Here is a 22,005-nt window from a genome sequence, read left to right as displayed (position 1 = left end):
AACTGTCGACGAAGAGCGTGAACTTAGATGGGCACATGCCCAAAGGACCCTCCACGGCCTTCAGCCACCTGAAACTGGGTTCACAGAACGAAGCAGCTACGTCGAGCTCAATCGGCTGGCTGAAGAAGCAAAGAGGCGTGCTGAAATCACTCGGTAATCCATTCATTCCGAACATTCCTGCATTACAGATTGCATGATACAGTTCGTTACCTGACAGGCTGACGATTGAAGTTGCTTATGTGCTTTCTGATCTTACATTGTCTTCCAGACTAAGAGAACTCAGGACATTGAAAGGGCATGTTGAATCGGTGGTGAAGCTCAAGGGTCTGGACATTGACACGATTCAACAGTCTTACACTGTTTGAAGCTGGAACAGCAACAAGACCAAGATCATGCTTCTTGCTTAATTTCTTGGATGGTTAAATGCTGTGCTCTGGTACGTGAGCGGTGAGGTGAACCTGAACCACCTATATACATACATACATACATACATATGTATCTGCGTGTATATATATGTCAGAGAGCCCCCAAAGATGTAGCTGCACATCTCCGTAATAGCTCTTCTATGGTTTCCTAGCACAATGTTCAACACCCAAATTGCCCAATAATTTCTCTTGATCCAAGCAAACCCCTACACAATTCGGATTCAAAGAGATGATCCACACCGTTTTATTTAAGAAACGATTGCTCAAGACATGACCCACAGGTTCCATCATGAACACATGAAACCATGCCACAAGCGCTACATACAAGAACAGAGTAGAATGTTGGAAAGTTGTCCAAATCGAACAATTTATCAATACTAAATTTATGCTTAGGAGCTCATGTGTCGGACAATCTTCCTCTCGAGTTCATCCTTCTTGGCTCCGATAATCCTGTCGACTTCTTTACCTCTCTTCACCAGCACAAATGTCGGCATTGCCTGCACCCCGAATTCTCGAGCTACATCCTGGAAGAAACATCCACGTTGACGGATGTTAATTCTTCTCACAAGGAAACACGAACAAGTTAAGAAGCAGAAACAGATGACAACATCATCTATCTCAACCAACCCTCGTGATCTTAATATGTGTTCATCATCAAAATCATTGATTAATAAATCCGCCTCACGCTGTTTTCTATAGATGCCAATGATCAGGAAAGCTGAAAATGTGATTTTATCAGACCCCAATCTGCAATCTGCAAATAAGGAAACGAAGAATCGATCCGATACAGATATACTTACGGGAACTTCATCGACATCGACTTTTGCAAACTCAACATCAGTGAACTTCTCAGCCAAGCCGCTAAACACTGGAGACATCATCTTGCAGGGTCCACACCATGAAGCCGTGAAGTCGATCACCAGCTTCCCTCAGTTCAAACCCATTACAGAAAACACAACCAAAATCTCACATAACGCCGTGTAAACCAAAATACTCATCGAAAACCCTAGTTCCGTTGAAATTGAACACGGATCCAAACCAACACATACCAGTTTCGACGATTCCTTGATCTCGTTGAAATGAAGCTGCCACCGAGTCGAGGAACTGAACTTCGACACTCGACCAGATTCCGATTCACCCTCGGCTGCCGAAGCTGCATCCCCCAGTAAGGACGAGAGGATTCCTCCCATTCTCCCTCGAATTTCTCTCTGCAAACCGACGAAGATGGGAAAGAGAATCGATGCGCTTAAGAACAAAGCCACCCTTCATGCGGAATAAAAATGTACTACTTGCCTGCGAAATTTCTGGGGTACAGGGTTGATTTTTTTTTTCTTTCTTCCAATTGATAGTGGACAAAGTCTAAATATCATAATGTCAAAAATACCCTTTGTTTTTTTTTTCAATAATAAAAACATAGAAATAAAAAATTGAGACAAATTTAATCTCTGTCTCTGTCTCTCTCCATTCCATCGCGGTTACTCCATTTTTTTGTTCCAATAATCTGAAAAAGGTTTTTTTTTTTTTGTGTTCGTTATATTTGAAGGCAAAAAGTCAACGGACAAAATATCATAAAATTCATTGATTTTCGGTTATTATATTGTGCCATATTTTTTTTTATGTTTTAGAGTTTGATATTGATGAATGAGACTAAAATTTCAGTTACGTGATTTTAATTGTTACAGTGAAGAATAAAACTTTGGTCGTAAAACTTGAGTTGTAATAGAATCATGATATTTACAGTAAAACAAGTCAAGGTGACATATGGGAACCTTATTCGAACGGTACGTGGTCAGCTAAAAATTGATTTAGAAACATTGAAGTTAATTTCGTACCAATAATGAAAACCGGTCACAATATATATTTGATGACATGAGAGTAAAATCTTTTATATTTAGCAAAAAAAAAAAAAAGTGAATGTTGAGGTTGGTCATATGTAGAGCTAAACAATGATTATGGATTGAACCAACAAAATAACAATATGTACGTTGAGTCTCATATATGAATATGAATGAGATCTATGGAAGGCCTAAGGATTGATCTCCAATGACTTAATCCGAAACAAAACAAAGAAATAAACACAAACAAACATAGAAGTTAACAGAGTACCCAACCGGGTATAGCTCCATGGTGAGGCGAGAATTGGTTGAGGTGCCAATTGCTAGTCGAGCGCCTGCGCAGGGGAGGGATGGGGTGTTTTATCGGTTGAGAGGGTGTTGCTCTCCGAACTCCTGTCGCCGGTCTCTAAAGGTTATTTTCGAGTCTGAAAGGATGTAGATTGAGCCGAATGCCCAGATAAACCTCTCGGTTATAAAAAAAAAGAAGTTAACAACAGAGTCAAATAAAAACCAATAAGACAAAATACACTCATTTAACGTTAAAGGAATCGTAAGTTGTTTGTGGAGGAATGAAAAACACCACAAAGAATATGTAAGCTCTTTGATACAGTTTAACTAGCTCAAATCTAATGCAAGAATACAAAATAAATGAGTTAGAACAAATTTCTAGAATATAATAAAAGTGGTTGAAAATGTAAATTTATGGTGAATAATCTTGGTTATTCTTAATGAAACATGCAATAAATAAGCAAAGAAAAGAGTATCTTACCCGTTGAATAGATCAAAATACAAAAAAATACAAAGAAATCAGTATGGAAGATGTCTAACGAATAAGGGAAGTGATTTATTGGTTGATCCCTTCTACTCGTTCTTGATGCTGGAAAATCAAGAAATTTCACGTCTTCATGAAGATAGCAATACGAGTTTGGTTTAGTTTTTTGTCCCCTTCATGTACGCGTTGTGCCGTCTTTAGTTTCCACAGCCGCACACGCTGCTGTTATTTAACTAGACATCGTGTCGTTTCTTCAAGTGGCCGTTAATCATGTTGTTTTGAACCGCCGATTCTGTGTTCCTCCGTCCTAACGTGGACAAACACCACCCTTGAGCTTCCCTGGTATTCAACTCGATTGAAACCCAAGATTCCTTTGTGTATGATACTATGAACAGAATCTCTCTCGTACTTCACATTCTTCTCTGGATATACGATTTTTTCGTCTGATGTTGGAGCAAGATGGAGATTTTGTAGCTCCCAGTAGTCTCACATTTCATTTCATTTCGGTTTTTTTTTTTGCGTGAATGCTTGTTTGTTCCCTACGGATGGTTATATTCCCTGGTGATAAACTGGATTTGGATGCTCATGCTCAGATGGATCCATGAGGCCCTTTGTGGAAAGTAAGGAGGCGTTGCGACAGGCCGGTAAAGTGTTTGATGAAATTCCTGACCGAGATGTTTTCGAGTGGGATGTTCTGTAGGACCGATTTGTAAGGCGTGGTCTGGGTTACGAGATCTTATGGGCCTTCGGAGAATTGTTGGTTTGTGGCATGGGCTAATTCTGTGTTACAGTGACATTAAAGGTTTGTGCACAAGCTGGAGCTCTTACTCAAGGAAACCGGATTCATCATTTTAGTGAACTAGGGAAAAGGATTTGAAACTGATGTTGTATTTATAGGAGAAGCATTTGTTGATATATATGTCAAGCATGGTTGCACAGAGATGGTGGTGAAAGTCTTGGAGAATGTCTTTTCATGGAGGCCATGATTGAATGCTTTCTGGTTTACAGACGAATCCTCTGCTTAGAGTGGATGGAGCGGCAAAATGCTATTTAAGTCTGAAAGTTAAATACTTCTTGTGGTCTTAGCCTTCATTAACTTCTAGAGGAAGGCAGATAACCGTTAGATAATATGGAAGCTCGATATGGAATTACTCCTAAGCATGAGCATTACAGCTGCATAGTAGATTTATTGTGCAGAGATATTGTGTAGAGATGGACGGTTTGATGAAGCATTTGATCTTATAGTCCCATGAAATCGCTTGTATCTGTATGGGATGCTTTACGAAATGGTAGTCGCACGCTTATGTTGAACTTTCTGAAATAACTGTCAAGAGTCTTCTTGACGTGGAGAAAGGAAACTCTGATGAAGAGGAAGCAAATCTCGTTCAACTATCTAATAATATCTACTTGAGTGTTCAGAGAAGTGAAGAAGCATCTAAGACACGATGGATGATAGGCCATAAGGGCATCAAAAAGGCACCAGGATGCAGTGTGTTAGAGGTTGATGGGATATAAATGAGTTTGTATCAGAAGATTTCACACCCAAATCTTCAGCAAATCGACACAATGCTTCAGCTCCTATCCGTTGATTCCTTGCAGAAGTTGTAACCATCATTCCGTATGCATGCTACTGCAATGTTTTCAGAGATTTGATGTGCTATGTCTGCTGAACATAACTGTAGAATCCACTCTTGAAGCGACGTATCTATCTGGGGAAACTCTCGAGTTATCTTTTTCCTATGATAGTTCAACACCTGTAAACGGCGAGAGACACTAGAGGATTTTTCCAAAAGTGAATACTTATGAAGACAAAATTCTGACCCCCTAGAAACAAGAATTGGAAACTGAAGGAAGAATCTGAGAAATGCCAGAATTGCTCAAGAGGACCTATAGGAGTGGCATTGCGAAGCTAAATCTGGAAGAGGCAGATTCAGACTCTAAGGTGACTAGAAAGCTGAAGGGAAGTACTGAAGAGAAAAGCTATGGTGAAAATGTTGGATGGCGTTTGAGCGCTTTTTTAGCATCCAGAGTAAAAGGGGACGCATGACAATGAGGATGGAGCCGTTGAAAGGGCCTCATGTGTGCCAGTGAAAAAGAAGAAAATACTTTCATTTTCGAAAAATGACAAAAGGGTGAGATGCAAATGCAATCTATAAATATATAACAACAAAATCTTTTTCTTCCCCTTAGTTCTATTATATATAATTATATCTAATCAATTTCTTTTTCTGCAGTTTATCAATTATCAGAGAGGTTTTGTGTTCGGCCTTTGCTGGGAAATGGGTTAAGGTACTTTATTTTCTGTTGTGACCTTCTTTCCATCCCTCATGCCACACACATCAGAAATGTCAAAGAACTTGTTTAACCTGCAATTCTTGAAAACATTGAGAATCTTGTTTAATATTTCCTGGCTTCATAAGTTTAAGTATCTGAATTAGAAGAAAGGAAATGCAATGATCCATGCCGGGAAGCTTTACGGGAATTAAGGTACATTGTCTTCTGAAAATTTTAGTGTAGGATTGGGGCCATTGGGCTGCATAGGTAAGTCTTTACAAACAGTCTGGTGATTGGTTTTATATTTACACCAACTTAGATACTTAATTAGTGCACTTTGGTCAAAAGATTAAGTTCAATTTACAACATGTCAATTACATGTCTCAATGACAAACCGAAAATTTATGTTCTTCAAGAGCAAACCATTCTTCAAGATGTGGTCGCAGCATCTCCTGTTGAAGCAAAGAAAAAATCACGATCTCTTCCCTTGTCTCAGATTGAGTGCAATCCAAAATACAAAGTTAACTGAGAATCATATTGGTCAAACTAGAATTGAAATTGTTGATAGTTTAAGATATCGGGACTGTGTAAGGTTAATCTTGTTCTTTGTATAAAATCCAATTAGATGAACATAACTATAGCCACTACAAGACCAAGTTTTAGAACCCACCAAAACTAGAACTAGATATGGACTTTGATATATAGTTCTCTATCTTTGTTCTTCATGGTTCAGGAATTGAATCGACAGTTTGAGAACCTAAACTACCTAAACCAACAGATTCAGAACATGATAGTGCATCTTATTTTTTAGTTGTAGTTCTTTATTGTAACTAGATAATTGCACTGGAAGAAGAACCAGGCCAGAACCCAACAGAAATGGAGCTGGTCATGGACCTTAGTGTCTAATTCCTGCCTGATTCTCCATGGTTCAGAGCTTGGACGTTTGTTTCTAGGGTTGTTAAGTGAGACATTAAAGAACCAACCAGAAGAAAACTAACCTTTTGAAGATTTAGGGACCAAGACAACATGCATTGTTGTGTTGTTGGGAGGGAGATGTAACCGTAGGGGATATAGTTTTCCGTTCAAAGGGCTACGAGAACAGACTGAGATGCCACTAAGCCCTGTCTCTTCCTCTAGCTTCTGTTTCAGCTTTTCCACTCCCATACCTTTGAAGTAGAAAAACTCTTCCTTTGTTCCTTCATCTATGTCTTCGTCTTCGTTCCCAACCCTATAATATATCAACCTCCCTTCTGCCTTGGCCGGTGAACAGTCATCAGACTATGATTACAAAAAGCAACGACACATCATAAGTATCCTGTTTTTTACGCAATCCTTTCTGAATTAGCTTAAATCTCTTTGATCGCTGACCGGTTTTTGTACATTGACCGATTCTCGGTGAAATTATAGTAAGTTTCTACATAGCATATAATTTAGCAAAGTTTAGTTATTTGATCATCATGGTGCAGAGTTTAACAAACCTCAGCTTCGGAAAACCTTGGAGATTTGAGAGAGAATCCTTTTGGTGAACCGGGTTCATCATGGTCATGCTCTTCGGCCCTAAGAACCTCGGGTGGTGGTGGTGGAGGTGGCTGAGGCCGAACAGCTGCAACCTGAGGTGGCTCTGGAGCTCTTTTCGTTCTGATCTCCAAAATGTCAACATCCCAGAGAACCCAGTCTTGTGTGGTCGTCCTGTGTGGAATATCATGTGTGACAGAGTTCCTCCATGGCGGCAAACCTCCGTTGGCTCGAAGGTACTGCCCGTACCTGTTCAATTTCCAATTCTTAGACCATTTATGCAAACTGTTCAATGACAGCGCTAGACAAATAGCCGTACCTTGTCTTGAGCCGCACTTGGACGCCTTCCCGGATGGGTTCCCACTCGACGGAAGAGTCCAGCCTCCGCGGTAACGTCTGAAGGACCTTCTTGCCCGTCATTCCAAGGAGCATTGGCATGTTCGACGCTGTAAGGTACTTGCCAAAGCAGCTCTTGAGGCGTATAACGTTCTCCTCCTCTACGATCTCCACCGTCCATCTTGCATTCATCGACCTCCCGTTCCGGTCTTGGCTTACCGACTCTTCGTCTTCCTCTGCCAAAAGGTATTTGTCATGGTGGCTACGCAAACGCACCGTCATAGCCTTCCTGAATATCTCCATGTCTGCTGCTGTCACGTCAGAACAAAAACACTTTTGACAAAGACATCACAGAAGAAGAATCTTTATAGACGATTCATTGCAGACACGGACAAAAAACAACAACAGAAATCAGGTACGAATCGAATCCAAGTTGGTATGGATCTAAATTTTTTACGATCTCTGCATGAAATCTTGAGAAAATTTACATCTGAATTGCGTGCAAATGGTATCGATCCAAGAATTACACAGCGTAAAATTCTTGGAACAAGGTCTAGGAATGGAGACGTGGAGATTGATGAACGGTTTGATGATTACTCGTTCATGAGCTCTTCAAATTGATTTTGTAACCTTTTAAGCTAATTCGGTTTGTGGGAGAGAAAAACTAGGGGGATTCTTTGTTCCTATTTGTGGTAGTAAAACATTAGGAAATTAGCAAGCATTTATACATTGCTTGTGTGTGTGTATATATATATATTACGCATTTGTGATACAATCTTAACTATAAGAGTTGGTTTCGCGCGTAAATTGTTGAACCGTTTTTGTTGTTGAAATTAACCAATCATCTCTTCTTTCTATAACATATATAAATTATGATCACATTTCTCATATAAATTAACTTGTTTTTTCATATTTGATTCAAGCAGACAACCAATTTGCTCTGTTCTTGGTTTAAACTAAGGATAAAAACAGATACTTTGCATAAAGATTCCTTTGGATCAGATTGCTAGGGAATCTTTGTCAAAGTCAACAAATTTTGTGTCGCCAATTATTAATTCGGTATTATTCTATTCCGACCGAATTTGTCTCCACTGATTTTATTAGCAGTGTGCGAGAGTTGTCTGATGGTTCAACTGATGACCATTTTTTAAAATGATATTGGTTATTTTCTGTAGCTAAGGCTGTCTAAATGAATTTCTTGGTAAGTTTCTGGGAAATCGTCAACCGGGTAGTCGTCATTTCTCTAGGATCTGAAGAACCCTATTCCTAAATTTCCTGAAGTCAATCCCTTTTCTGGGTTTGTTTCTGATTCTGAGAATTGGGTATTTCGTATAGTTGCTGGGTCTGCAAATTGGTATCTCCGTTAGCAGAAGAATGGGATCTTGTTATCCCGTAACATTGATTCTCTTCTGCCTTCTGCTGTTTCTTGCTGATGAATCCTCTTCCCATCCATTGTGTAGTGATTTGTGTGCGTCTTTCTTTTACATTCTTCATTTCCAAATTTAGTTTCTGAGATTTGACGTCCTTGTGTTTTGATTGTTGAAAATTGTTTGGTCAGCTGCACCATTCACCGCGAAGAAGCCTCTCGCTTTCTGTCAATACAAGGGAAGTGTTTGCTGTAATTCCCAAGAGGACTTGAACTTGCAGAGACAGTTTAAAGCAGCCAATGTCTCTGGTAGTTGTTCTCTGCTTCTCAAATCCTTGCTTTGCTCGGTAAGGCTTTTTCAATAACTCATAGCTTCTAATCTGCGTTCCTTTTTGTTAGTTGAGTTGACTACTTCGTTGCACCAGCCATGACTCGGTCTTCTCACTGCCTGATGTTTCCCTACTTGTCAATTGATGGTTCTTGCAGAAATGTGATCCTTTTGCGGCAGAGCTTTATCGGATTGAATCAGGACCTAGACAAGTTCCTGTGCTCTGTAATTCCACGGTTTCTTCTAAATCGACACAATCTCTGGCCAATATTGATTTTTGTTCCAAATTCTGGGATGAATGCAGAAATCTATCTCTGTCGAACACTCCTTTTGCTTTCCAAGCCAATTCTACTTCCACGATTTCTGATACATGGAACTCTAGTGATGCATTCTGTAAAGCATTTGGTGGAGCTTCAGATGAATCAGCGGTATGTTTCGAAGGGGAGGCAGTTTCGTTTAACATTTCAAGAGTTACGGGTTCGTCTCCTTCAGGGATATGCCTGGAGAAACTTGGAAACGGGTCTTATCTTAACATGGTGCCTCACCCCGATGGTTCCAACCGTGTTTTCTTGTCTGACCAACCCGGAAAGATTTACTTGGCTACCATTCCAGCTGAAGGATCTGGAGAACTCTTGGCAATAGATGAAGCTAACCCTTTTCTTGATCTAACTGGAGAAGTGCACTTTGATGCGGAACTTGGTCTGTTAGGTATAGCGTTTCACCCCAATTACTCGAACAATGGCAGATTCTTTGTTTCTTTCAACTGCGACAAAGTTATGTGGCCAAGATGCTCTGGAAAATGCTCTTGCAACTCTGATATGGGCTGTGACCCTTCAAAGCTACCTTCTGATAACGGCGCAAACCCTTGTCAATACCACAGTGTCATATCTGAATTCGTTGCCAATGGTAGTAAACGTGTATCTTCCTCTTTAAAAGTTATTTTTACAGTGTGACACTGTGATGTTCTTGACATATTTAAATGGTTGTTAATCTCAGGGAAGAATGTTAAACCGGTGGAGGTAAGAAGAATATTTACCATGGGTCTTCCCTTTACCTCGCATCATGGTGGACAGATCTTGTTTGGACCGAAAGATGGGTACTTGTACTTCATGATGGGTGATGGAGGAAACAGAGGAGATCCTTACAACTTTTCTCAGAACAAGAAATCACTACTTGGGAAGATCATGAGACTCGATGTAGATACCTTTCCAGGTTAGAACTGTTACGGCCCAAACACAATCACAACACAAATGTCAATCTTGAACTGGAAAAAAAGACTAAAGATTTAGGTTGTCTTGTATCTCATCCTTGTAGATGCAAAAACGATCAGTGAGTTTCAGCTGTGGGGAAACTACTCCATACCAAAAGACAATCCTTTTTCTGAGGATAAGGAACTGCTGCCTGAAATCTGGGCTATGGGACTCAGAAATCCATGGCGATGCAGTTTTGATTCGGAGAGACCGTCTTATTTCTTATGTGCAGACGTCGGTGAGGTACAGTGAAAGCTAAAAACTTTATCTCAAATTGTCTCCTCAGATTCTTGACTTTGTAAAACTCGCATATTTTAGTTTTTTTGACTTCTTATATATCGAGTTTGCAGGACAAGTATGAAGAAGTGAATATTATCAGCAAGGGAGGAAATTACGGTTGGCATTACTACGAGGGACCCTTTCCGTTTAATCCCCCCAAACTCTTCTGAGATTGGCAACTCGTCCTCTTCTCAGATCTCAAATCCGATATTCCCGGTAATGTGGTATAATCATTTGGATGTAAACCGAGAAGAGGGATCTGCATCAATAACAGGTGGCTACTTCTACCGCTCCACAAGTGATCCATGCTTGTACGGAAGGTACGGTTGCTCGTCCATCTCCAAGTATCATTAAGAGCCTAGACCGATCCAGACATGTCTTGTAGAAGGAACATGACAATATGGGTTTGGGCATAAACCACTGTTCTGTTCTTTAGGTACCTTTTCGCGGACTTATTCGCAAGCGTTATCTGGAGCGGATCAGAAACTCCAACTGGCAGTGGAAACTTCACAAGCTCTCGTATTCCATTTCATTGTGCCGCTGATTCGCCTATCCGCTGTTCCACCGGACCTGAACCCTCTTCTGCGTCACCTGCATTAGGGTTTGTCTTCTCTTTCGGGCAAGACAACAACAAAGACATGTACGTGTTGGCAAGCACTGGTCTGTACAGAATCGTCCGCCCCAGCCGCTGTAACTTCCAATGCCCTCTTGAAAATGTTACAGCCTCTCCTCCTCGGCCACGGCCTGATCTCACTGCACCGTCTTCTTCTTCGCCGGGCTTCCACCGGCTGAACATTGTTCCTGTGTTTGTCTTGTTCTCTTGGTCTTTCCTGGTTTTGCTGCTTTGAAGCAACGATATTTTCAGGTTTCATGATTGTGAGATGAAAAATTCACACAGCACACAAAGTAGAAGATGACCATCATACATCAAGACAAGAAAGGATTATGACTTTATGATCAAAGTTTGAGTTAAAACTCTCTAAAGCCTTAATGATGTTTACAGTCTTTGCAGGTTTAGGTGTATTAAAAGCGTAAACGGGCACTCGCATTTAAGAACATCTTATCCACGAAATCTGGCAACTGAACTGTGTTAATTGTCGGAATAAATGAGCAAAGACTCATTTTTTGTTCACATATTTCAAACGTAAGAGACCTGTTTTTCCACTGGAAATACCCTCCGGAACTAACCCCCGCAGATCTCGTCTGAAATCGCGCATGGTAAAAGTCCTAAAATACGTGCCCTTTTGCCTCTTCTTCTTCTTCTTCTTCCACGCCTCTCTCTCTCTCTCTGTCCACTACCCTAACTTCCTCGTTTCCACTTCTCACTCAGGTTCGTCTTATTCGGTTTCTCTCTCTCTTCTTCTCTTAGCTAGGGTCTGAAGAGTCTTTGAGCTCCATATTCCTTGTTAAAGTTCTCATTTTTTTTGTCTGGGTATGGATCAAATTTGATCCTTTTTGTGATCCATTTGAATCTTTTTCTCGGTCACCGAAATGGGTTCTTTGTAAAATTCCGTATCCTTTGCAAAAGTTCCCAAATTGTCTTCTCAGAATCGGATTTGCTTCTTTTTTTTTTTTTGTTATTTAACTTCTTATATTTTGGTTTCATCAGACCTGGCGAAAAGGGTTTTGGTAAAATTGGATCCTTGCAGACAGTTTTTTGCAGATCCCAGCGGGAGAAAATGGATCAAATCTGAAACATCTACGCACTCGGGTGGAAAGGGTTATCGGTTTTTGAATCAATGAAGCGACTGAGAAGCTATTACGCGAACATGAGGCATCAACAGCAAGCTTCAGAGCGGAAATGGATCTTCTTTCCATTGATGATCGGTTCGATGTTCGCCTTCTTTCTTCTGTTTCTCACAGCCCTAACGTCACCGGAAGGAACCCGTTTCCTTCCTTTCGCCCGACCCGTTTTGTTATCCGGATCCGGGTCCTCCGTCTTCGTCGAGTCCAAGCTCAAGTCCCAGACCATTACCTCCTCCCCTGCTCCGCCGCGTTTTGCTTACGTCATTTCCGGCTCGGCCGGCGACGGCGGCGCTCTCCGGAGGACGCTATTGGCTCTGTATCACCCGAACAACCGGTACGTGGTTCATCTTGACCGTGAATCCTCTCCGGAGGAGAGGGAGGATCTCCATGGCTTCATCAGAAGCTTCTCGTTGTTCCAGAGGTTCCAGAACGTTCATGTGATTGAGAAGGCCAATCTCGTCACATACAGAGGGCCGACGATGGTTGCAAATACGCTGCACGCGGCGGCTATATTACTCAGAGAAGGAGCTGAATGGGACTGGTTCATCAATCTCAGCGCCTCAGATTATCCTCTGGTGACTCAGGATGGTGAGATTCTCTGTTGTTCTTACAAAATTTTGAGACTTTTCTTGATTCTTGGTTATGATTCTGTGTTTTTTTTTTATCAGATTTGTTGCATGTGTTTTCGCATTTGCCGAGGGACTTGAACTTCATTGATCATACGAGTAACATCGGTTGGAAAGCGTGAGTTATCTGAACTGAAAAGAAACAAGTTCTGAACTTTGTGTTCCTCAGTGTTGGGAACTGTGGGGATTTGTGTCTTTGTTTTTTGTTCCAGATCACAGAGAGCGAAGCCAGTGATCATAGATCCCGGACTGTATATGAACAAGAAAGCTGATGTTTTTTGGGTTAAGCAGAGACGAAGCATCCCGACAGCATTCAAACTCTTCACAGGTTCTGCTTTCTTTTTCTAATTCTTGAACAACTTTGATCCTCCATGCTTAGATTGCAAACCAAAGCATTCTCGTACAAAATCTTGCCAAGAGAATAAATGTAGATGATTTTAGAAAGTATATCTAAACCCGAGATGGCTGGAGATGTTCCAAGAATCAGTCAGCCCTTCGTTTCGTATTGGTTTGGTTTTAGGAATTTCAGACTAAACCCGTCATTATTGTTGGCAACAGGATCGGCTTGGATGGCTTTGACACGATCATTTATTGATTATTGCATCTGGGGTTGGGATAACCTTCCTCGTACTGTCCTGATGTATTACTCGAATTTCCTTTCTTCCCCGGAAGGGTATTTCCACACGGTAATCTGCAATGCCGAGGAGTTCAGAAACACCACGGTGAACAGCGATCTGCATTTCATATCATGGGACAACCCACCTAAGCAGCATCCTCACCACCTTACTGTTCTAGACATGGGAAAGATGATCGATAGCAATGCCCCGTTTGGCAGGAAATTCAGAAGAGAGGAACCCGTGCTTGACAAGATCGATGATGAACTCCTGAACCGAGGTCCTGGGATGGTGACTCCTGGCGGTTGGTGCATCGGAAGCCATGAAAACGGGAGCGACCCTTGTGCCTTGATTGGTGACACCTCGGATATCAGACCTGGCCCTGGTGCCAGACGGCTCGAAACTCTGATCAGCTTTCTGTTATCTAGCGAGAATTTTCAACCGAGACAGTGCAAGTAACTGAACCAATTTTGTGCAAGTTTGGGAACAGGTTCCAGAATGAATCTAGCAGTTGCGGTTGTTGTGTTTGAAGATCTTTGTGCTCTTCACGCCTGAGAAACTATGCAGTGGCAGTGAGAAAGCATGTCGTATTACTCAGATAATATGGCATAGGACATTGTAGTTCTGACATTTGTACAGAGTATCTAATGGAATTTTGGAAATTCAAGTGTTTGCCTTGTCCAAATGTGCAAAAGTTTGTCGTTTTACACACGTGTTTGTGCCTATTCTTGGAATGTACCAAGATTCAGGCTCTTACTGTCTTTACCCTTCTCTGTTTTTTGAAGCTGTATCTTTTGGTTTGTGGCTCACAAAGCAGGTAATCTCTCTTCTACATTGTTTTTCCATTGATTGAAGGCAGTAATGTCACTTGATCTCGTCTTGTTTTCAGACAGAAAGCGAGTGCCTGAACTCTATATGATTCCAGGAATGCTTATTGTAAGATTCAGATGCATGTTGGGTTTTTCATGAACAGTTTCATCTTAGACAAAGTTTGATGACATTGTAAGACATAACTGAACTGTTCATGTTATTTACTTCTACAGGAGTAGATGATACCTCCAATCTAAGACCAAGAATACGAGATATAACTCAAGAACACTCAAAATGATCGAGGTGAAAACAATTTACGAAGTTCTCTGAAATTTTTGAACGTCCTGTGGCGAATTTCTCCTTGTCTTCATCAGTTTGTGTCTTTTGTTTCCTCTTCGCCCTCTCCAGAGCTCGAATCAGGTGGTTCAAGGATCCATCGATGTCTATTTCGTGATCTTTTGGCATCAAGTTCTCTGCAACATCAGCCGGAGCGATCTCTGTCTCCTTCAACAAAGATTCGATCTTTCGAAACAGAGGATGAGAATCAAGATCGAGGTAATTCTTTGCGAGAATCTTGAAGGCTTCGAAAGTACAGTAAGACAACTCTATATGCATGTCCATTCTAAAGAAATCAAAAGCCAAGATGTGAAGGGGTGATGCAGAAAGAATCAGAAGTGGGAGTTGCAGAGAAGAAAGACACGAAGAAGACTTTAGCAGAGGAAGAAAATTCTGTATATTTGATAGAGATACACTTTACATTATATAAAGAGGTTTCTAATAATAAAAAAAGGAAACTGAAGATATAGTATATGTACATAAGGAATATGGAGAAATTAGTGATGATATATTCCAGATTCTGCTCAATCACCCAACGTTCTTGTTTCTTGTATGTGACGAACCCTCTAAATGAAGTCATGTCTCCTTTTTTGTTTCTTGTATCTCCAGATGTCCGACTCGTCTTTCGTCTCCTTGTTCATCAACATTCCCCCTCAAGATTGGTTGGCGATATTCGGAAAGACCAATCTTGGAGAGGATTTTGTTGAGAACGAATGAACTCGTAGCCTTTGTTAGTATGTCCGCAAGTTGGTCTTGACTTCTTGTGTACATTGGTGAGATTATACCTTGTGTGATCTTTTCTCGTATGAAATGACAGTCGACTTCTATGTGTTTCGTCCTCTCATGAAAAACTGAGTTGGAAGCAATATGTAGAGCGGCTTGGTTGTCACAATGTAGAGGAATCGGTTTATGAGAATTGATACCAAGATCCTCTAGCAATTGTTTCAACCAAACGAGCTCGCTTGTAGTGTTTGCCATGGCCCGATACTCTGCTTCAGCGCTTGACCTTGCAACAACGGTTTGCTTTTTACTCCTCCACGTGACAAGGTTGCCGCCAACGAATGTACAATACCCAGTAGTGGATTTTCGGTCGGTTCTGTCTCCTGCCCAATCCGCATCGCAATATCCGATGAGCTCCGTATGTTTGTTGCATTGCATCCATAGTCCTTTATTAGGTGTTCCTTTAAGATACTTGAGTATGCGATCCACCATGTTCCAATGTGTTGTTGTCGGCGCATGCATCCATTGGCTTACCTGGTGCACAGCAAAACTTAAGTCAGGACGTGTAATGGTAAGATATATTAACTTACCTACAACGCGGCGATATTGTTCGGCATTCTCCAATAATTCCCCCTCGCGTCGATCCTTGAAATGTTCTTCAATCGGTGTACGGACCGGTTTGGCACCGAGTTTTCCGGTTTCCTGAAGAAGATCTAAAACATACTTCCTTTGAGACAAGAAAATGTTAGAAGCAATATAAGTAACTTCAATCCCAAGAAAATATTTAAGTTGACCAAGATCTTTAATATCAAAAGTCGTTTTCAAAATTTTTTTCGTAACATCAATTCCGGAATTATCATTGCCAGTGATGATGATGTCATCAACATACACAAGAAGAACAATAATACCCGAGTTGGTGTGACGTATGAAAAGAGAGTGGTCGTTGTTGCTACGAATAAAACCGTGTCCCGAAAGTGCATCGTGAAGCTTTTGGTACCACGCCCGCGGAGACTGTTTAAGGCCGTATATTGCCTTTTTGAGTTTACACACAAGAGGTTGCGTGGTGTACCCCGGCGGTGGTTGCATGAAGATGTCCTCAGCAAGATCGCCCTGAAGAAAGGCATTTTTGACATCCATCTGCCATAAAGACCAAGAAGAATTAGCTGCAATGGAAAGAATTACACGAATAGAAGAGATCTTAGCCACCGGCGCAAAAGTGTCAGTGTAATCTTCCCCGTAAGTCTGTGTGAAGCCTTTGGCGACAAGACGAGCCTTGTGTCTCTCGAGCTCGCCATTGCTTTTGTATTTGATTTTGTAGACCCATTTAGATCCTACGGCGTTCTTATTCGACGGTAATTCGGTGAGTTCCCAAGTGTCGTTTCGTTCCAAAGCCTCAAGCTCATCTTTCATGGCTTGTTGCCATTCTGGGATTTCTTTGGCATCTTCATAACGTTGAGGTTCAAATCCCTGCTCAAGAGTGCTCAAGAAAGATTGGTCAGTAGCAGAGAAATAAGCTAACGAAGAGAAATCATCAATCGGATGGGCAACAGTGGCGAGAGTGGCATAACGTGCTGGCGGTTTTCGAAATCTGGTACTTCGACGCAGTTCTGGTTCAACAAGATCGGGAACGGCTTCGATGGTGTCGGAGTTGGAGGGTGCAATCGGAACCGAGGCGGAAGAATCAGACGTTGTTGGATTGGCACCAACTGGAACGTCACAAGCAATCTGTGATGGTGCAGAAGGGACAGAGGACTCTGTCGTTACCGATGGCCCCTGATCAGGAGCCAGTTCCCCCTCAGAGGGGACATCGGACAGCACAGAACCATGAGGCGGAGGGGACGGGATGAGCTATCGATGACCACCTGCAACGTTAGGTTGTAAAGTAGAAAAAAGAACCAAAGAAGAAGAAGACAAAACCTGGAGACGGTCCAAAGGGACAGGTGGTGGACCAAGGATTGATGATGACGTGGAAACATCATGAGAAAGCCCAAGATGTTGATAAGTTGCAAGGAGCTCCGAAGCTGGGTGGTGTTTGTCCGTTCCTTGCGATACAAGATTTTCAGCTTCTTTCCATTCTTTCTTGTCATAGTAAGGTAGATGCTCATCGAACTTGACATCCCTAGACGTATAGAGACGTCCAGTGGCAGGATGATAACATAGGTAACCCTTTTGATCGATCGGATATCCCAAAAAAATGCAACGAATACTTTTCGGGTCGAGCTTGGTCCGGTTAGATGAATCTACATGAACGTAGCAAACGCAACCGAAAACCCGCAAGTGATCAATAGAAGGTTTAGAATGAAAGAGTACCTCAAAGGGAGATTTATCATGGAGCACTTGCGTCGGAAGACGATTTATTAGGTAACATGCCGTTTTAACCGCATCACTCCAATATGTCTTCGGGATATGTTTGTGAAAAAGGAGAGTGCGCGAGACCTCCATGAGATGTCTGTTTTTGCGCTCGGCAACTCCGTTTTGTTGCGGGGTGTTCGGACAAGACCGTTGGTGAATGATGCCATGAGAGTCGAGAAAATGTCGAAAATTATGATTCATATACTCAACACCGTTATCTGTTCGTAGACATTTAATCTTCACACCAAATTGATTAGTGACAAAAGCAACAAATATTTTGAATACATTGAAGACGTCACTTTTGTTCTTCAAAAGATATAACCAAGTAAACTTACTCGTTTCATCAATGAAAGTAACAAAATATTTATAGCGATCACGAGAAAAACATGGTGCAGTCCAAACATCGGAATGAATTAAATCAAATGCATTATCATAAATTGTTTGAGAAATGGGAAAAACAGAACGGCAGTGTTTACCAAGTACACAAGCCTCACAGAGTTCGGAGGAAACAATATTTTTGGTTTGTGGTACAAGTAAATGAAGCACTTTATTGTGTGGGTGACCTAAACGATCATGCCATAAAGAATCAAAAACATGAAACGAAGAAGCGGAAGGAGAGTGCAAATCTTCTATAACGTAGAGACTGCCTCGTTTTATTCCTTGTCCAAAAGAGCTATCCGACTTAGTATCCTGAAACACCACTTCATTAGTTCGGAAAATAACATTGCAATTGGTATCATGAATGAGTTTTGAAATGGATAATAAGTTTGTACTAAAGTCAGGAATATAATATGCATAAAATTCCATGCCAAAGATTCGAAATTTTCCGTGTCCTCGAATGGGAACGAGTTTACCATCGGCAACAGTGACCATGCCATAATATGAATCGAGTGTATGAAACAAATGTTTATCTTTAAGCATATGCATAGTTGCACCCGAATCGATCACAACATGCGGAGAAGATAAAGTAGAAAAGTTACCGGATTCCTTATCCTTTAAAGCGAGAACAAAGTTCTTGAATTCTTCCTGAGTGAAGGAAATAGTTTGGCCGGCAGTCATTGCAGCTCCCTTCGACATCTGATTCTCTTGGAACCGAGAAGGTTTGAGATGCGGATGCAGAACCCAGCAGCGGTCCTTGCTGTGACCAGGTTTCCGGCAATGCTCACAGGTGAAATTGCGCTTTGCTTTGTTTCCCGGCAGCAAGGATACATTCTGCTTGGTGAGGTGAGCCATTTCGTGGGGTCCTGCAAATAGATTCCGACCAGTCTCCTCGCGCTTAATGAGCATACATACCTCAGAGAAGGATGGCAATTTCTGCTGGCGAAGAAAATGATAGATGATATCATTGTACGAGGAGTCCAATGCAAGGAGTAAGCCAAAGACTTTATCCTCCTCAGCTCTGGACAGCGCCACTTTCAGATCTGTTGTCGGCGGCCGAATCTCATCCAACTCGGTCCAGAGGGCTGTATATTCACTCTGCACCTTGTTGAAGGACTGACCTTGCTGCTGCATGTGAGACAATTTCTTTTTAATCTCATAAATTCTGCTGATATTTGATAAATTACCGTATATTTCCTTCAGTGCATCCCACAAGCCTTTCGCAGATTCGATAGCAATGAAGGACTGCAACACAGTGGAGTCCAGAGACACTTGCAGAAGAACCAAAGCCAACTGGTCCTCTTGATGCCATTTGGCTTCCTTCTCGGCAACAATTGCCGGATCTGGTTGAGTGGTTTGAACAGGGGCTTCTCCTTTGATCGCAGCTGTTTGAGTTGAAGCTGTAGTCGAAGCTACACCCTGAGCAGAGATTATGTGACTCCAAAGACCTTTGCTACTCAACGTAGCCTTGGCCGCCTTCGACCAATAAAAGTAATTCTCCCCATTCAAGGTGATCGGAATTGGTTTCTGGGTTTGTTCCATGATAACGGAAACAAAAAAAAGAAGGACAGAAATCGAGAAGATCAGAATTGGACAGCGGAAGATAGATCTTAGAGCTCTGATACCATAAAGAAATCAAAAGCCAAGATGTGAAGGGGTGATGCAGAAAGAATCAGAAGTGGGAGTTGCAGAGAAGAAAGACACGAAGAAGACTTTAGCAGAGGAAGAAAATTCTGTATATTTGATAGAGATACACTTTACATTATATAAAGAGGTTTCTAATAATAAAAAAAGGAAACTGAAGATATAGTATATGTACATAAGGAATATGGAGAAATTAGTGATGATATATTCCAGATTCTGCTCAATCACCCAACGTTCTTGTTTCTTGTATGTGACGAACCCTCTAAATGAAGTCATGTCTCCTTTTTTGTTTCTTGTATCTCCAGATGTCCGACTCGTCTTTCGTCTCCTTGTTCATCAACACATTCTTCCTCTCCTGATCAGAGCAGGGTCGAGTTTCTCCAAATGGTTAGTGGTAAACACAATGATCCTCTCTTGCCCACAAGCCGACCAGACTCCATCAATGAAGTTCAGAAGTCTTCCTCCTTCCCTCGTTCTTCGTCTTTCTTCTTCTTGCTCAACTCTCTCTCCTTTTTCTTGTTTCGTTCTGCCGTGAGATCAAGAGAGCAATCGATATCTTCAATCACAATGATGGATTTGCTCGATGTAGCAGTGAGGAGCTTTCTCAGTTCGGAGTTGTTCTGTATAGCCATGAGTTCGAGATCATAGATGTTGTAGTTGAGAAAGTTAGCCATGGCAGCGATCATGGTGGATTTTCCAGTTCCTGGCGGTCCGTAGAAAAGGTAGCCTCTCTTCCACGCCTTACCGATCTTCTTGTAATAATCCTTCCCCTTTGTGAAGGCAACGAGATCATTGACGATCTCTTCCTTCTTCCCCAGATCCATTGCCAGTGTCTGAAAACTTGCAGGGTGCTTGAAATCAATGTGTCTCCACAACACCCTTCTTGTTCGAAGAAGAATCCCAAGCCCAGCTCGGGTTATTCGTGAAAAGCTTCATCTTCTTGTTCTTGGCCTCGATAGATTTCCCTTCTTCCATCACGTGCGGTATATACTTGCCAGTTACAATAGCCTGTACGCGTATATGAAAAGTGAGTTTGTAACATCTTTCGCCTTCGGAAGTTGTTACAAACTCCCACCAGACATTCACAGTACCCTCAAACTCGTCTCTGACCCTCGTCTCGTCCCGTTTCAGGACCAACCCTTTGCTCTCCTTCAACTGGCTTGCCCTGAGGCGTTTCGCCCTGTCCGTTGCTTTCGCCCCGAGGTAGGTCTTTGCGGAAAAGGCGTGGTTGAAACGGTAGTCCTCGTATTCGGGGACTTTGATCTCGACGTAGGGGGAGAACAAGGTGACGATCTTGTCTGAAAGCCTCTGGACGAAGGAGAGCTGTTGGAATGCGGAGAGGAAGAACTCCTTTATCGCAATCTTGAAGTGTTCGGGGAAGATCTGCTGAATGGTTGCCCAGAAGAAGATCAAACTCGCCATGGTTTCTCCCATGAACATCATCATCATCGATATCGGAAATATACAGCAGATTCCTCCGGTAAATATTTGCTTGTCAGTGTGTATAGAATTGCTCGAGGACGTGTTTCCGTACTGTGTTGATTGTATGTGTTGCAAACGGGTGTATATATATAGAGTGGGGCCAGCGAGTGTTGATGTTTCTTACACACACACAATATATATATATATAATTTATTTTAAGTAGGTCACTTTTCCTTTCGGTCGGATTAGGTTAGTTTATAATTGGGTTTGGTTATTTGGTTTTTAGAAAGACTGTAAAATTCGTTTTTATATTGACTTAGTTTGGTTTGATTTTTATTAATAAAAATATTGATTTTGTTAAAAAAAATCGATTTACGATTATTTTTTATTCGGTTAGACTCTAATTTTTTTATTAAAAAAATTATAATCAATCGATTTTTATATCGGATTCATTAAATTATGGTTATATGGTTATTTGTTTATCAATCAAATTGACAAATAATTTTTTTTCAAAAAAGGGGGAGGAAAAATACAAATATAAAGAGTAATAGTTTTGATCTACATTCAACCTTAGTATTTTTCTCGAATTAAATGGGAAAGAAAATACAAATATAAAGAAAATAGTCATTTTGATTGCAATGAATTTAGGTTACCTTGATTTATTATTGCATGCATCGATTTCATATGGTTTGATAATATTTTGGTTTTAATTATGAAACTATTTGCAATAATAATAAGAGTCGTTGTTAAAGGGGGAGAACTTTCATTCTACCCTTAATGTGCTACAAGGATTTCTAGTGTTACCTCCTCTTCAAAAAAAAAAATTCAACATCCAATCTACCTCTTTTTTGTTAGATTACCAAAATAACCTTGTAATATTATTTTATATTTAATTTTTAATTAAAAAAATCTCTCATACCTTAATTTCTCTCTCTTCTTTTTTCGGTTTCTCTTTCCTCTTTTTTTTTCTCTTCCGA

General features: G+C 41.2%; 6 protein-coding genes and 1 pseudogene across 7 annotated transcripts in view; 4 read left to right on the top strand and 3 right to left on the bottom strand.

Annotated features, from left to right (window-relative positions):
• LOC104808019 (ATPase 4, plasma membrane-type-like) overlaps positions 1-576 on the top strand; it is a 6,052-nt gene extending 5,476 nt beyond the window's left edge. The window contains exons 21-22 of the mRNA XM_010533498.1: positions 11-153; positions 269-576. Of these exons, the coding sequence (XP_010531800.1) occupies positions 11-153; positions 269-365 (240 nt within the window). The 3' untranslated portion in view covers positions 366-576. The remainder of the gene's footprint in view (positions 1-10; positions 154-268) is intronic.
• A 69-nt stretch (positions 577-645) lies between these two features.
• On the bottom strand, positions 646-1,720 carry LOC104808018 (thioredoxin H2). The gene is made up of 3 exons (XM_010533497.1): positions 1,475-1,720; positions 1,226-1,348; positions 646-949 (listed from the first exon to the last, which is right to left on the bottom strand). Exons 1-3 carry the CDS (start codon positions 1,613-1,615, stop codon positions 815-817), a joined length of 399 nt encoding a protein of 132 aa, XP_010531799.1. The 5' UTR covers positions 1,616-1,720; the 3' UTR covers positions 646-814.
• Positions 1,721-3,633: 1,913 nt separating this feature from the next.
• Positions 3,634-6,860, top strand: LOC104808015 (annotated as a pseudogene).
• Positions 5,579-7,779, bottom strand: LOC104808016. 2 transcript variants are annotated; one of them, XM_010533494.1, is made up of 5 exons: positions 7,646-7,779; positions 7,141-7,468; positions 6,785-7,070; positions 6,305-6,584; positions 5,579-5,758 (listed from the first exon to the last, which is right to left on the bottom strand). In XM_010533494.1, exons 2-5 carry the CDS (start codon positions 7,458-7,460, stop codon positions 5,736-5,738), a joined length of 909 nt encoding a protein of 302 aa, XP_010531796.1. In that variant the 5' UTR covers positions 7,461-7,468; positions 7,646-7,779; the 3' UTR covers positions 5,579-5,735. The 2 variants fall into 2 exon arrangements, with proteins under 2 accessions (XP_010531796.1, XP_010531797.1); XM_010533495.1 differs by having other exon boundaries at positions 7,141-7,465.
• Positions 7,413-11,342, top strand: LOC104808017 (HIPL1 protein). Its single transcript, XM_019201964.1, is given in 8 exon segments — positions 7,413-7,572; positions 8,716-8,870; positions 9,010-9,757; positions 9,848-10,063; positions 10,166-10,344; positions 10,452-10,532; positions 10,534-10,700; positions 10,817-11,342. Coding segments are annotated over 8 exon segments (2,118 nt in total). The 3' UTR covers positions 11,229-11,342.
• A 161-nt stretch (positions 11,343-11,503) lies between these two features.
• On the top strand, positions 11,504-14,073 carry LOC104808014 (beta-glucuronosyltransferase GlcAT14A). Its single transcript, XM_010533492.1, has 5 exons — positions 11,504-11,710; positions 12,030-12,714; positions 12,795-12,870; positions 12,965-13,080; positions 13,311-14,073. Exons 2-5 carry the CDS (start codon positions 12,120-12,122, stop codon positions 13,823-13,825), a joined length of 1,302 nt encoding a protein of 433 aa, XP_010531794.1. The 5' UTR covers positions 11,504-11,710; positions 12,030-12,119; the 3' UTR covers positions 13,826-14,073.
• A 192-nt stretch (positions 14,074-14,265) lies between these two features.
• On the bottom strand, positions 14,266-21,028 carry LOC104808335 (AAA-ATPase At3g28600). The gene is given in 4 exon segments (XM_010534012.2): positions 14,266-14,798; positions 19,950-20,064; positions 20,067-20,487; positions 20,489-21,028. Coding segments are annotated over 4 exon segments (1,419 nt in total). The 3' UTR covers positions 14,266-14,455.
• Between the last annotated feature and the right edge of the window lie 977 nt (positions 21,029-22,005).

Source organism: Tarenaya hassleriana, unplaced genomic scaffold (genome assembly GCF_000463585.1).
Source record: "Tarenaya hassleriana unplaced genomic scaffold, ASM46358v1 Cleome14, whole genome shotgun sequence".
Taxonomy (NCBI): Eukaryota; Viridiplantae; Streptophyta; class Magnoliopsida; order Brassicales; family Cleomaceae; genus Tarenaya; species Tarenaya hassleriana.
This window is presented reverse-complemented; position numbering and strand designations above follow the sequence as displayed.